The sequence below is a fragment of the Amphiura filiformis genome, chromosome 16 (assembly GCF_039555335.1).
Source record: "Amphiura filiformis chromosome 16, Afil_fr2py, whole genome shotgun sequence".
NCBI lineage: Eukaryota > Metazoa > Echinodermata > Ophiuroidea > Amphilepidida > Amphiuridae > Amphiura > Amphiura filiformis.
The window spans coordinates 23,011,827-23,027,995 of NC_092643.1; the positions used below are offsets into that span (position 1 = coordinate 23,011,827).

General features: G+C 37.8%; 1 protein-coding gene across 1 annotated transcript; it reads right to left on the bottom strand.

Moving 5' to 3' along the window:
* Positions 1-828: 828 nt before the first annotated feature.
* Positions 829-12,247, bottom strand: LOC140135742 (protein rolling stone-like). The gene is made up of 3 exons (XM_072157343.1): positions 11,846-12,247; positions 4,486-4,738; positions 829-1,384 (listed from the first exon to the last, which is right to left on the bottom strand). The coding sequence occupies exons 1-3, from the start codon at positions 12,005-12,007 to the stop codon at positions 843-845; spliced, it is 957 nt and encodes a 318-aa protein (XP_072013444.1). The 5' UTR covers positions 12,008-12,247; the 3' UTR covers positions 829-842.
* Positions 12,248-16,169: the final 3,922 nt, after the last annotated feature.

Sequence of the window (16,169 nt, forward strand, 5' to 3'; positions counted from 1 at the left end):
GTGCGGTGCGTTGCCGATATAGGCCTAACGATTAATTTTTGCCGCAACTCAACGCATTTCCAAGTTAAAATGTATTTAACATGTTTAACTTTATTGCAAAAATAGGCCTTCGGCATTGCAGCATATAATCGATATATCGGTAACGCAACGCAGATGCAGTAAAGCATGAACGGACCTTTATCTTATCTCGAAAGCCTTTAACATTTAACCATATACACTCTTAGAAAAAACGGTTCTTGGCTGCCCTGTATGTAGCACCCACCAGAGAAAGGGGTTCTTGGAAATTTAAAGAACCCCAAAATGGTCCTTTCTGGCATTTCCAGAACCCTTTTCAGGTCTAAAATGGGTCTTTCTAACCTTTCCAGAACCCTTTTCTGTTTTCTGTAGACCCATTTAGGTTTATCCACATGTACGTACAAGACAGCTCAAGAAACATTTTAGGTTCTTCTTAGAACCGTTTTTTTTTTCTAAGAGTGATACATACCTCACGCCAATGTGCTATAACAATGAACGTATCGGTGTGACGTGATATCGACCGCTCAGTGCCAGAAGTGGGTAAGTAAAATAGCTGCCCTGTGAACATTTGGCAATTTACACACGTACATTGTATTGATCTACACACATGGCAGCTACACATGACAGCTATTGCACTTACCTATACTTCTGGCACTGTACAATGGATATGTAGGCCTGCATTGTAAGATGCCGGGATAAATTGCAATTAAAAAGACTTATTTGCGTATGACGTCCTGACGTCAGACGCAAACTAGTCTTTTTTAATTCGGTCTTCAATTATATTTATCGAGAATTTCTAAAACAGTTTATTTATAAACTAAGGGCGCTTATACTCGAATATCGTCAATAGAATGCGAGTTAGTTTTCACCATAGTAAATTCTGAATTGGCCGTCTGGTCATTTCTCTCATCTGTGTCCCTGGTTAGACATTTCTTCAAATGATATACACCCCAAATTAATAAATGCACTATCATACAGGTTATCATCATAATCACTAAAAAACCCATTGCCATGGGCAGATTTTCTTCAAAATCCAGGAAACTATAAATATAATTTGTATATGTACCATCATCATTTCTGCCGGCTCCCCTCCCACCAGCTGCCCAGTAGATAACAGCGAAAATAAAATAAGTTACGCCGTACCCAAGTGGATAAATGAAATGCAAAACACGGACAGGTGTGGCGGAGAAAAACACATCGATGAGGCTGAAAATGGCAGGGGCTAAATGAGCGGTGATATCGTGGATCCACTCTTCTGTATCGTTAATACCATCGTGTATAATTGTCCAGTAAACTACTGCTACTATGATTTCAGCATTGACAAAAATATTGAAGAGAAACCACTGGAACATATGATGAACACCCATGTCTGAAAAAAAAAAACAATGAGGGAAATGTTATTTCTTCAAAAATTGTTTTATAGGACACGGTATGTGAACATGAATAACCTATATAATTACGAAAGAGTCTGTTATGTAAGGCGTCAAGAGCTAGGGACATACAGGTCCGCAGACCGCAATCCCTGTCCGCAATCTTGATTGGACATATGCGCCATCATCGCACCTATGGACGTATTATAACAAGAGCCTCGGGGCCCATGGACATCGACAAGGAGCAGTGCGGACCCTTTTAACATCAATATCAGCCCTTTTTCATTTTCGCTTTTGGCCAGGCCCGCTCATGCAACCCTCGGACCCTGGACTTCGTCAACCATGTCCACCCGCTTGCTACGCCCCAGCACGTACACCTGCTCGCACCAAACGCAAAAGCAGCCTCAGTCTGACACCACTGCACCATGACCATAGACATGCTACTAGTTTGTTTGGGACCATGACCACGCAAAGTAAACTTCTTGCGGTTGATTGAGCAAGTGTTTCCTCAACCAAAATCGACATTTTGAACAACCCCATTGCCGAAAACGACGGTTCCCCTTAATCGGGCTCGTTGTCCTCCACCGGCACCACTCGGATAACTCATGGAGGGGGGGATGCCAAAAGTGTGGCCAACAGAGATTTAATTAATGCTATAGGACAACCTGCGAAATATTTCTTACACGGACGGATCTTCGACGTTCTTCCTTTTTCCGTTTGCGCGGATTCTGCTCAGAGAAACGGTTAGCTTTGCTCTTCTGCAGGGGCGTATACAGTAAGCCAAAAAATTAAGGTACCAGTTGCGTTCACCCCCTGTATATCCTAAACAAAGGCAAACATGTCATAATTGGAACCAACAGCCAATAGCTGCATCTTTCAGCTCGAATTTAAGACCTCATTCGTTGACATTGTCCAAGAAATAAGGACACGACGATCCAAAACCCAATGGAGATGCAAATATAAAAGTTGCAGTTTGCCACATTACATGCCCTATTGATTTGTACACAGAGCGTACGCGAACAAGATAACTAGCGCTGTGCTTTCATTGATTAGCACGAAAAACTAGCATCGTGCTTTCATTGATAAGAACACAAAAGTGCAACTTTTTATTTCGTATCTTCATCAGGTTTTGGACTACCGTTTCTTTAATTCTCAACCAATTTCAACAAATAAGGTCTTAAATCAGAGCTAAAAAGTAGAGGCATCGGCTGCTTGTTTTAATTTTGACACATTTGTCTTTATTTAGAATATACAGGGGTGAACACAACTGCTACCTTAATTCTTTTGCTTACTGTATATAAAGCAGGTGGACAGAGTTGACGAACAGAGGCCCCGAGCAAAATCTAAAATGAAATAAGGGCTTATAAACGAGGTGTTAAAAGGGCTACGCACTGCTCTTTGTCTATTGGTTCTTTCTTAGAACACCTCGGACGTGTTTTGGATTCATCTGAAATGTTCAAGGGGCAAATTCTCCTGATGGCAATTTCATAATTCCAGATATTATAGTAAGTTATTTGACTTTGTCCAAGTCTTTGTGTGTTGTGATTCTGTTTGTCCTACAAGAAAATGCTTCAAATGTCTGGTATAATGTTAGTTATTTCGGTTTCGCCATCAGACGGTTTTCTTCTGGAACACTTCAGACGAATCAGGAACGAGTCTGGGATGTTCTGAGAAGTTTCAGTATAGGGGAAATACAGCAAGACGGGACACGGAATAGCAGCAGCTATAGCTGGGCACAGAGTAGAAACAACAGTAGGCCTACAAGGTTTTGTGTGTCATTTTTAATTTGCGAATTGCATTTCTGCAGCATTGTTAAAATATCGCACAGAGAAAGAAGTTCCTGATTGAAGGTTCGTCTTCTCTTACGCCTGGAGAACCGAAAATCTCAGTGAGGAACAGAAAAGCATTTGTCTCGACTGGAAACTAGGAACAAATTCGTCGTACTACATACACATAATTATGCCTATGCCTACTTGTCTATGGCATCATGATGTTTTTGCAATACAGATACCATCTTTCTGTGACGGTTGCCGTTACGACAAATGACCCATTCCATGTCAACTCCAGGGATGTGCACCGCAGCACCTCTTCAATTTTTTTTTTCTGTGTGGTGGTAGATATTGATGAAAAGTAAAATCCCGAAAATTTGAGCTTCATACTCCATTTCGTTTTCCCGTGGCATCAATTTGAAATTTAGGCGGGGGGGGGGTCACCATAAAAACTGTGTCGTAACGCGAAGACGACGTTTGGAGATAAATGTAAAAGGAACCCTTTACAACTTTGAAAAGTATGTTCCTGGGATACTTATTTGAGACCCCAATTCAAATCTGGCATCAGAAATGTTGTAACTCCTTTTCTTCAAATAGATAGTTGATGGGCCCTCAAATTGTCTTCGTCAATGGACCAACTTTGGGGGGGTCAAAATGTAAAAAATGTACAACTGTCCATTTTTTTGCCAGTCAGATCCTTTGGTAAACATTACTCTTATCTCAATATTGAGCCTATTAGTAATACTTTTAAGGGCTCTGACTGGCAATTACCATACAAAACATTATTTGTACTTTTTGGACATTTGACTCCCCCTGAAGTTGGTCCTGATGGACGAAGACAATTTTTGAGGGCCCCATATCTTCAAATGTAAAGGAGTTACAAGTTTTCTGATGCCAGATTTGAATTCTACACAAATAAGTACGCCAGGATACATACTTTTCAAAGTTGTAAAGGGTCCTTTATACATTTATGGACCTCCAAACGTCGTCTTTCGTTACGACATTTTTTATGCTGACATGTATAATAAATTTCAAATTGATGCCACGGGAAAACGAAATGGAGTATGAAGCTCAAATTTTCGGGATTTTACTTTCTCATCAATATCTACAACCACACAGAAAAAGAAATAAATTGAAGAGGTGCTGCGGTGCACATCCCTGGAGTTGACATGGAATGGGTCAAATGCGTTTTCATGTCGATCTCCGATACGATTATCGGTTCTCCGCTGTTCCGCTGGAAAGATGCATTAGGCGTTGGGTTTGTTTGCACTCCTGCGAAAAAAACATTATACATGTATGTAACAAACAAACAAACAAACAAACAAACAAACCTGGTTCGTCGGACTCATACATGGCTCCATCTCGGGCGCAAGTGCACATGCGATCCCAGACTACATTGCCAGCTGCAACGATGACATACAGAGTAAACCCGAGGACACTCCACGTGGTGAGAAATAAAATGGCTTTTGCTCCAACACCATTAAAGAATCCCCAAAACCAGATGAGATAAGTGATGTAGATTACTGGTAAAATCAGACGGTAAATATACCATAAAATCCGGAAGAAAATGATGTCGTAACAACACTGAAAAGTAAAAAGGTCGAAAAAAATAATGCTCAAAGATCCTTTTTTTATTTGTTTTATGTCCCTAACAAAATGACAACAAGAATTGCCCCACTAATTCGAACTAAACTGAGCTCAAAAAGAAACTTATAATTTTTACAACTTGTGAATCACAAGGTCATATCTTAAAATACTGTCAATCAAAATGAACCAAAATTACACACAGGATTACCTTAATACTCTACTCAAAACACATGTCAGTAACCAAGCAGTTGTCCAACTGACACAACAGCAAAATGCACTGTCATGGGACAGCTTCCTGGACTTCCTTCACTTTCACAGCCCAACATTTGGCACCCAGGACAAAAAATCTGTGAGAATGCACACAAGATCCTTGCACAGATGATAAAACGGTGCTGCTTTCTGCTTTTCATACACTTTTTCATGAAACAGGGCTGGGCTGTGAATGTGGTCCAGGAAGCTGTCCCATGTCAGTGCATTTTGCTGTTGTGTCAGTTGGATAACTGCTTGGTTACTGACATGTGTTAAGAGTAGAGTATTGAAGTAAATCTGTGCGTAATTTTGGTTCAATTTGATGGACAGGATTTCAAGATATGACCTTGTGAAAAATTATAAGTTTCTTTTTGAGCTCAGTTTATATGCCAATTCAGATTGCGGGCTTCAAACGGTTTTCTCCGTCGGTCGAACGAGTATAAACTCCTCAAAAAAGGTTTGGAAACTTTCAAAAACGGCTGTATAATTTTGTATACCAGATATTTGTTAAATATTGTTTCATATCAGTGAAAACATTCAGTGGCGTAGCGTCATAGGGGCACGGGGCACGTGCCCTCCAATCAATTTGAAATTGTAGGTGCCCCCAATCATGGTCGATGCCCCCCCCCGCATGATGACCCACGCTACGCCACTGTTACATGTTACACGTACCTGTCAACAATGACACTATATTTGTGACGATAACTTATTCCACGGCTAAGTAACTTTCTTCGAAAGACAGAAGTCTCAAAGAAAATATGACAAATTGACCACTCTCTGCGCTCAAAACATTGATTTGAATGAATGAGTGGGTTAATGCATGAATAAAAGAATGAAAGAAAAGGGTTTTTTGCAGTATATCATTTTGAATGAAAAGTGCTATACAATGTAGGATGGGATTAACAGTAGGCATGTCCACTAAAAATTGAAGTACTTTTAAATTGATTCAGACCTAACTTATTGGCTGGGAATTGATGAAAGAAACATTTTGGCGTTTAAATAATCTTAATCGGACGTTTCATTCCAGAGATATGGCCTTTTGAGTGTCACGGTTTTATATAGGGCTGCTATAGAACATGTTAAAAAGTTAAAGTCCAAAAAGGAATACTAACAGAAAGTGCAACTTTAAGGTACTTTTTCTTAATGTATTTATTAACTAGCGTTATCTGGAACATTATATTTGCTTATAACAACATGAAAATAAGATCATCCTGAAAATTTAATCGATTTGTTGACATACAACAAAAAATATAAGACCTCAAAACCCATGGTTTGTTTGGTGAAACCGCAAGCATGATCATAGATGGCCGCCATGGAAAATATCTCCATAGAGGAGATGAACAATAAGTGCATTATTTCAAATGAATAGCGGTAGTCTTAAACATTGTTCAATCTTTTACGGTCAGCCCATTTTATCTTCAAAAATTATTATATTTCATCATGGCATAAGTTTGATAACATTAATCACTAAAATTTTGAGAAATTTGCTCAAACTCAAAGGTTATCTTTACCACATTGAGCAATACACTGTGTGTGCCGGGGTGTGTGCATGGAAGCCATGATGGATAGCATATGAAATGGACATGGTAGTGAGAAGTGCATGATTTGAGATGGGCCGCGGTAGGCTTAAACATTCTTAAATTTCTTAACATCCTGTACAGTTCGTCTTCAAAAACAGTTACATTTTATGACTATGTAAGTTTGCTTGTCTGATTCACTCCAAATTCGGAGATAATTGCGTTTGAACACCTGATGCACGGAATGGTGTCACTTCAACCTGTTGTAGTTCTCATCTCATTAATTTTTCATTAAAAAATGTTGATCTCTTCATGAAGGAAGGTCCTCTCTATTTACTGACCAATCAGGAAAAAGTTTGGTTAATGTTTTCTGGTGGAATCAGGAATTTCTTGAAACACCCTGATATAGGCCTACATTTGGATCAAAACAAGTAGGGTACCTGCAGGTAATATGGGACCATTAAGGACGTTTAGCTTATTTGCATAAAAACTAAAGAAGATATGCCCACAAGAGATTGTTATGATGAACAACCTGTCCTTTAAGATTAATAAAACAGGCAATGTTACCTTGTTTTTATGTTTGTTTGGACGCTATGACGTCAAAATGACGTCATCGTCAAGTGTCCGATATTACCTGCATGTGCAGGTAATATGGGACACTGTGTTATCTCTATGGTGAAAATCAAAAGTTCAGAAAATCACTCTTTTGTTCTAAAAACATTTTTGTTACATGATTTTGAATGTTAAATGCAAATTTCTACAAGAAAATTCAATTTTCTAAATAGTTTTGCTTTTAGCATTGACAATGCACACAATTTCCTATGTGTCCCATATTACCTGCACCCATTCAGTTGAAAATCAGAGAAAATAATCATTTATAAAAGGAAAGTGCCACTTGTCAGTGGAATTTTACCTGCTGATAAGCTTAACCCATCACCTAAAGATCATAAAAATGACAAATGCCCCTCAGTACCAGAGTTTTTGGATACACAATCATAAAATGTGACGTCATTGATTTTATATCAGGCCAAAAAAAAACGACATAATTTTTTGGGCAATTTCACTCTTTTTGGCATTGATTTCCAAGAGTTTGATACACAGACTCCAAAACTGCATTTCTAGAAGCACAATTGATGTCTCTAAACACTTAACAAATCAACTTAAAGTGTTTACCTTCTCTAAGCTACTTTTTGTTCAAATGAAAACAGGTGTCCCATATTACCTGCTGTCCCATATTACCTGCACCTACCATATATGTACGCCATTTAACAGGCCTGGGATTTCTTGTATCGATCAGTTTCTCCATAGACAATACGTGTGTGAGTGCACGCACACAGTAAATGAAAAATCGTTCTAGTGGAAACTGTATTGACAGTGGGCATCCCTATTAACAGTTCTACAGGTGGATCGAAATGGATCAACGCCAGTCAATCTCTCTTGCTGGTCACTTCATCATATATATAGTGGTCATTTGCAAGACAGTTCTAATCAACCATGTTTCGATCATCAGATCTGGATAAGGCTCGAGCTATTGGTCAACTTGAGGATGGCATACCTCAGAATCAAGTTGCGACAACTTTTGGAGTTTCCCGCAGTATGATCTCCAAGCCAAAAGCCCGAAGGTTCGTCAGACCGGAGATGTCAAAGACAGATCCAGAAGTGGCCGCCCAAGAAAAACAACGGTTGCAGAAGACCGGTACATCATGCTGGCAGCACTTCGAAACTGTAGACCAAGTGCCAAAACGTTGCAATCAAGGCACGCAAGGCAATAGAGTATCTGACCATCGCAATTGGCTCCATGAATCTGATCTCCGAGCTCGCAAGCCTGCCAGGAAGCCTAAAATGACTGCACTTCATTGTCTTGTCCGTCTTCACTGGTGCCGTCAACACCGCGGTTGGAACTTATATACACATGTGGCGCAATGTCACGTTTAGTGATGAAGCAAGATTTTGTTTGAGAAAGCTGGATGGCCATGTGAGAGTGTGGAAAGGACGTGACGAACGTTTTGCAGATTGCTGCATTGACAAAGTAACTGGTGGTGAAAGTGTGATGATATGGGCGGTAATATCGATGACAGGAAAGACCAGACTGGTATACAGTCAAAAGAAATATCAATGCAATCAACTATCGAGATGACATCCTTCAGCCAGTCGCAGTCCCATTTACGCACAACCTTGGACCGAACGCTGTTCTACTAGGATGATAACGCTTGACCACACCGGGCAAGAGTTGTAAATGACTTCCTGCAAGAAGGAATTCAACAAATGGAGTGACCAGCCAATAGCTCGGACTCACATCCTAGAACAGAACATCTCTGGGACCAACTTGGACGGGCTGTACGTATTAGAGTGACAGATCAAACCACCTTGCTGGTTTAATATAGATCTTGCTTGAAGAGTGAGGAGTGGAATGCTATCCCTCATATCAGGAGCATGGGTCAGGTTGATAAAGAAGCATGAGAAGAAGATGCAATGCTGTTGTGAACAGTGAACACATAAGGGTTCTCTACTCATTGATGATTTTTAGGTATAAGTGGTTGTTTTAATCATGTTAATGAAACAGAGTGATATTCCTTACTCATGTACGTACTTACTGATGCAAATGGCGCGGACAAAATGGCAGATTTGGCACATTTTGTTCGAGACCTCCTTGTCTTTTAAAGACAGTTACGCAACCATGGAATAAGTTATGATCACAAATTTGGTGAGAAAAGAACAATGTTTGTATATTGATATGAAACACTATGGAAATAGATTTCAAATATTTCTGATAAATAGCCGTTTTGGAAAGTTTCCAAACTTTTTTTAGGAGTTTATAATATAAATGAAGTGTCAAGTATTGGTCAGGATTCGCTTGGTTTCTTCAGAAAACTATTAGAAGTAGACTGTCCCTTGTCCGAGGCACGAAGTAGTGATTGGAGGTGGAGGTGGGTGGGTGCAAATGAGAGTGTGCGGGTGTGCCCACTCTCCAAGTAAAATTTTACCTTTACCTTTAAATAATTAATTTTTCCTTATGAATTGCATGATTTTGCATCTTAAAATTATGCAATGTATTTTAATATGAATTGATTTTTACCTTAAAATTTCGAATTTTAATTTTAATTTTAAGGATTAAAATCCTTAAACTTTAATGAATTGTAAATACAAAATGGGCTATTCCAGAAATTAAGCACACACCCCCTATAAGAAGAGTAACTTTTAAAAAGAAACATCTGGATTTCCAATTTGCTTTCTGAAAATGACTGGAATTCCAGTTGCCAAATGTTACTGAAAAAAGCTTGGAAATGCAAATAAAATTAATTAATGAAAAATCACGGAGTCGTCCAAGAGCTCTCAAATTGAGGATTTCCGATTTTGAACTATTTTTCTGTTGGATTTTTTCACCTTTACGACTGGCCCAAAAGTCTGGAAATCTGAACTTCTATATGAGGTGTGCATCTATTTTCTGGAATAGCCCAGAATTTTAAACCTTGAAAAAGGTTTCCTTTAAAGGAGTATTTCGTGATCCTAGCATCCTCTTTTTATGACATTTTTCAGTACATATCCACGAAAAAAGCCTATTCCCAAAATGTCAGTTGATTCCGATTTTGCGTTTGCGAGTTATGCATGATTTATGTGTATTACACTGCTCCATAGACAATGCGTTGTAATTTCGTTCTGGTGCACCAGAACGAAATTCAAATTTCACGATATCTTGCAAAACGAATTAATCTGCAAGAAATATTTGGTACATAAACATTATGTAGCCAGAGGTTTCCAGTGATATAAAACTCTCAACTTTTTTTGAGAAAAGGGGGGGGATGAGGCTGTGATCACGAAATGCCCCTTTAAGTTATATGAATTTAACATGTTTAAGTAAAATTATGAAATTATCTTAAAATTATGAAATTTATCTCAAAAACTACGAATTTTAACTTAAATTATTATTTCTAACTTAAATTATTGGACCCTAAGTTAAGTAGGCCTACTTGTAATGGGACCACCAAAATTATTGTGGGGCTGCCCTTTCTCCTCGTTTCTGAAGCCACTACTTGGTTTCCCTTGATTTTTAATTTTATTTTTTAAACATTTTTAGTCGGTATACTTTTCAGTGGCGTTGCGTGCCGTGGGTCATCCGATGGAGGTGGGGACACCGACCATAATTGGGGGGGGCACCAGGTCTGATGGGGGCAGGGGCACAAGCCATTTTTGCAATTTTCCTATGGGATTTTCTAAATTTTGCAATCGATTGGGGGGATGCGTGCCCGTGCCCCTATGGCGCTACGTCACTGGCCCTTTTAGCATTACGGATGTCATGATGGATGTGTTAATGTGGGTTAACCACTTAAAGGGAGACTCTGTTTTGGGCTTAAAGGGGTAATCAGATATTTTATTTTCAACATTTTTTCGCATGAAACATTTTCATTGCATTATTTAAGTAGTGTCCTCAAGCGTTTACACAGCAAATGCAATTTCAGGAGTATTCCTTTATTTTTTAATTTAAAATCTGTATGTGGAACGACTGTTCTGCTGAATGCTCATCAAAACTATATGGCAGGACAGTAAAAATGTGTCTAATTTGTAATTATAGAGTAGAGAAAGTACATTTTCATGTATAGACCCCATACATTGTACGTGCATTTTGTCTTGATTTTAGCATGGTATTAAGCACATATGCTATAGCTTATGCTACTACTATTAACAAAGGTGCGAAAAACTGTATTTTGATAATTTCCTGAATGAGCAAATCACTGAATAGGCCTATTATCTCATTAATAGTTCCAATGTAGGCTAAATACAAATCAGGATACAACATTTGCCTGACATAGGGGCATGTATTTTCCATTAATCTCGGGAAATCACATGCATTGCATCGAAAATATATACCACTTGAACTTTGAACATAATAATACTTACTGTCACAATGTATTTAGCTGTATTTGTTTTCATGTGTAACAGTAAAATGGTTGTCAAAATCAATAGCTATCAATAAACGGTTTGTCATTAAAATGTGCATACATGTATGAAGAACCTACATACAGATTCACAGTGTGTACAAATTTTATCACGTTTATCAAACTCAATCAATCACTTCGATATCAAAGTGGGTGAATAAAATTGAAAGCGATTTATCATATTTCTGACTTGACTTTTGCCCTCAACGTATACAATGTAGGCCTACTGTACACGTTTCAGTACACAGGGCATGTATGATAGTAGATTTTTAGGTCATACTTTTTCAATACGCTATGTATAAGCTTGTATACAAACTTGTGTATACAAAAATGGTAGGTGTATTTTTAACACGGTTAACCTATTTTGAACATATACATTTTAGTTTCATCAGTTTCATACTTACCTGGGATAAAGGACGGGTAAAAAATCCTGCTTCTGATGCACCAAGACCAAAATCTCGACACCTTGGTCGCCTGCATCTACACCCTGGCATATTGAATTCACTTTTAACAAGCAATGGTTCAGTTTCACTGCATGAAGTTACAGGTGTAATACGAGTAGACATGCAGTGTCAAATTAAGGGAAGTCACTTGCAGCGGACCAGAACTGCGCTTATCCGATCACCCCGCCGATCACACTCTTGAATAGGCCTATACTCTTAAAATGCGTAGAATTCAGCTCTTTTGGTACATTGAAAACAACGACATCGTGTAGAAAATTGCCAGTATTAATATTGAAGGTTACAGTTCATGCACTTGTATACCGTGACTCACTTGTTCACTATCGACCCACTGGGTTTACACGGTTTACCTGTTCATAAATAACGGCCTCTTCAATTCACGCTCGGTCACATGGGTCAATTGAATTATTGAATCCGACACGCCCCATTGATGAAACTCAATGGCACATGGAAAATCACACATGAAAATGAAAGTTTTGAGCTATCTTGACAATATATTTGCTCACAACTCCCTATTCCAGAAAAATACAGCACCCATTTTTTTTGGATTAATAAATTATCCTGTTTTGCCATATTAAACTTTTAGCTATAAAATCCTAATCCACTAGTACTAGTAGGCCTAGTCCTATTTTAAAATTTGGTCAATTTTTGGAAACATGCGTTTTAGGGTGTTTTTCGTATGCTGTGACAATCAAGCCCAAAGACTTGTTCTAAGACTAATTTCAGTTTATGCATTCTAATTTTTGGAAAAGACATGATGTTTCATTAACCAATCATTTAATCAAAGTAACACAAAAAAGTGAAAATTAGAGCAAAATTTCGGCATATTATATACTCAAGATTTTGATTTTTGAATGCTTAGACTTGTTCCAAGTTTTTTGTGACTCGATTGTCAGAAATGTGCCGAAAATGCATGTTTTTTGGCTCTTTTTTCAAGAAATTAGTAATGAGTGATGAACTTTTTCTTTTATCTCCAGTTAGCATGGTTAGTACTAAAATGAATGATTAGGATTCAGCTATGTTTCATTTGGCAGAACTTGATAAAATTTTCTATCCTCCAAAAATAGTGCTGTATTTTTCTGGAATATGGAGTATTTATGTTGTCTCCTTAATTTAGGCCTAATGTACGATTTCCGTCAATTTTTATTCTTTACCCAAAATGCTGAAATAATAATATTATAACTCCAGGTAAAAATTAAACTGGCGGAAAGGGTCCCGGGGAAGGGTTTCTGTCAATTTTAAGCCGAAACAACGTGAAAGAAACGGCCTATTTTGGCAGTTATAATGGCAAATTTAAGGGTTCGGATAGCGACGTTTTCACGTATTTTTTTGTGGGACCTGAGAGCACATCAGACATACCCGGGCAGACATATCGAATTGTATTTTGAATACGAGGAATGTCCTTCCTGATATCAAATAATTTTGATTTTTTTGAAATTTGCGATATAATAGGCTATATGCCTACACATTTTTATGGCAAATGATTAAAAATTGATACTTTTGAAATTTGATAGTCCTCGTCGAAGTCAATTGTTGAACTGTTCATAGGAGACCAAATTGTTGACGGACAATACACACAGACCAAATTGTTGACGGACGGACACACGGAACACGACTCGTAATGCCATAAGGTCTTTTCGTTCGGACAAACTAAAAATGGTTTTTGGATGGGCTCTTCAAAAATTGCAATCCCATGCATTTCATGAAAGAGCCTAAATTCAAAGGCAATGAATGACTTTGGTGGGATACAGGGAAAAAAGTGAATAGTTAAAATTGATCTGGGTGATCAGCAAGATCTAGAGATGAGATTGAGAGGGCCATCAAAGATCTTTATTATGTTATATGACTCCTGTTTTGTCTTTAGGACTACAATTTCTTTTTCGATAATAAAATTTTGTAATTAGCCTATGGTCGTGTGTCTTGAGCTCGCCACCAAAAAAAGGTGGCGACGTTACATTTTGCCAAAGTCGACTCAAAACAAATGATGATATCTCTGTCAAGCAAGAAGTTATTGTCATGCTTGTGGTCTCATTTTATTGCTAAATAAAATGCACTTTCAACCCTGTAAAAAGAAATACTTGAACTTTTTTAATACTGACACTGTGCTTCATAGAATTCGGAATGGGCAGGGTGGCGGTGGTGGGGGATGTGGTGGTGGGGGATGTGGTACACACAAACTCTATGGGATTGGTATTTTAGTGCGTAATCTGCTTCTGTAAAGGCTCTAAATTGGATTTGGACTCTATTTAGCATCTAAAAGACTAATGGCCTTACAGCTAAACAATTCTACTAATTGTTTTTAATCATTTATGATTGGTTTAGTCTAGAAAATACAAACTTTTCCATACAAAACTACCCGTTGTCATATTAAACACTGTAGTAAGTAATGCAGATGTCTTCAAAATCTAAAAGTTACTGTAAAATTTTAATTACTTATCTATCATAGTCAAAGTATAGATTTTCTGAAGTGAAATGTGACGAGGAATCTAAATATGGACATTTTTTTCTGTATGGGTTAGGGGAAATGTTTAGGTTCAAAATATGTTGAATTGTAAAAAATCTAACATACTTTGGGACACCCTATATCCGAGATTACCAAACAGCTGTGATTTTGGTTTCTTCCAAAGTCAGTTGGCTCTCCATATCCTCTAACTAACCAAATGAATGTTGTTTAGTTCCAGTTTATTACTGTAAGTTGGTAATAAGCAATGCATTGAGTGGCCCATTTTTTATCAAAATCTTTTTTATTCCACCCTGTATAAATTGCAGGTCACCCTGTATAATGAGTTGAAACGTATATATTTGAATTGCTTATGCCTTCAGCTTTCCAAAAATGTATACTTTTGCTAGTTTAGGGTTGATGATTGTGGAGATAATCTAATTAGAAACCCGGTTGGTGTAAAAATTCATAATATTTGTCATGTAACGCTAAGGGTGGCGAGTTCAGGACACATGGCCCTATAAGAGAACGCACCGCCGAGTATAGCCTTTACAGTAAGTACAAGTCTAAAAATGTGATACAAAAAGTATCAATAGGCTTAAAGTTACTATAAAACGTAAGGAAGGATAAAATCAACTTTGTCAATAAAAGGTGAAATGATAAGGAACCGTTCACAAACACTTGTTAGGGGGGGGGGGGCTGATGCAAAAAGGGGAGGCTCTGAAATTTGTTGACCCTCCTGGGGGGGCCTGAAAAAAAATGACCATAAATTTTCCTGGGAAAATTGAGTTTATATGCTTTTCTATGGGGTTGACCCATAATTTTCATGTCAAAAAGGGGGCCCTGATATTTTTGAGATCTGTAAAGGGGGAGGCCCGAAAAATGTTTGCGATAAAAATGTTTGTGAGCGGTCCCTAACAGCAAAAAGTTGACAAACTGAATTTTATTTTTCTGAATATCATATGAGATTAGGTCAGCCAGTATTTGTGCTGTTCATCTGCTTGATCAGTTGATAAATTGCGCAGGGCCTACTTGTGCTTGTAAAAGAATTTTCGTACTTCTCGAAGTGCAAAGATATCCTGTTGTGTGCCCGTGATAAACAAAAACTTTTTTCACGTGTGGCCTCTTTCTGGGCCTTGAATTACAATAACACCGCTAATATTATTCGACACGCATGACAAATAAAATAAAATAAATGGGCCAAGACGAAAATAGGATGTTACCAAATATTTATTAATAAATAATATGGGTTGATGAATAAAACATTAAAAACAAAGCACAAATAAAATAAAAAAATGTCCCAATCGTAAGAAAGCTAAGATGAAAGACTGAAATTATAATTATCTCTAAGTGTCCCTGGCACACTGTGAACCACTTGCCATTCCTATTATTAGTTAACTACAACTATTGTTAGAAACCGAATACTGGCATAAAAGGGCAATAAGAATGCAATAAAACAGGGACTCTAAATTGTTCACTATAAGTGATCTACGTCACCAGTTTGTCTTTTTATGGCCCCTCGTTTTAAGGAATCGGATAGCAACGTTTTCACAGTATTTTTGTGGGACATGAGAGCACATCAGACACATTAATTCAAATTGCATATTTACGAGGGATGTTCTTCTGATATCAATTAAATTTTTTGAATTCGCGATATAATGTAAATTTTGTGTCAAATTATTAAAAATTGATATTTTTTATATTTAACAAACAGTCCTCGAACTAAACTTAACAAATCTAATGATATGCAAGGGTATGTAGCTGGGATGAAAAGCCGTCTATCATTTGACAATTTGGACCATCCCTATTGAAGATGTACATTTTTCC

Coding starts and splice junctions, on each gene's coding strand:
- LOC140135742 (XM_072157343.1), bottom strand. CDS start 12,007: ATGTCTACTCGTATTACACCTGTAACTTCATGCAGTGAAACTGAACCA. Junction 4,739..11,845: donor TTACCCGTCCTTTATCCCAG/GTAAGTATGAAA, acceptor TTTACTTTTCAG/TGTTGTTACGACATCATTTT. Junction 1,385..4,485: donor GTATGAGTCCGACGAACCAG/GTTTGTTTGTTT, acceptor TTTTTTTTTCAG/ACATGGGTGTTCATCATATG.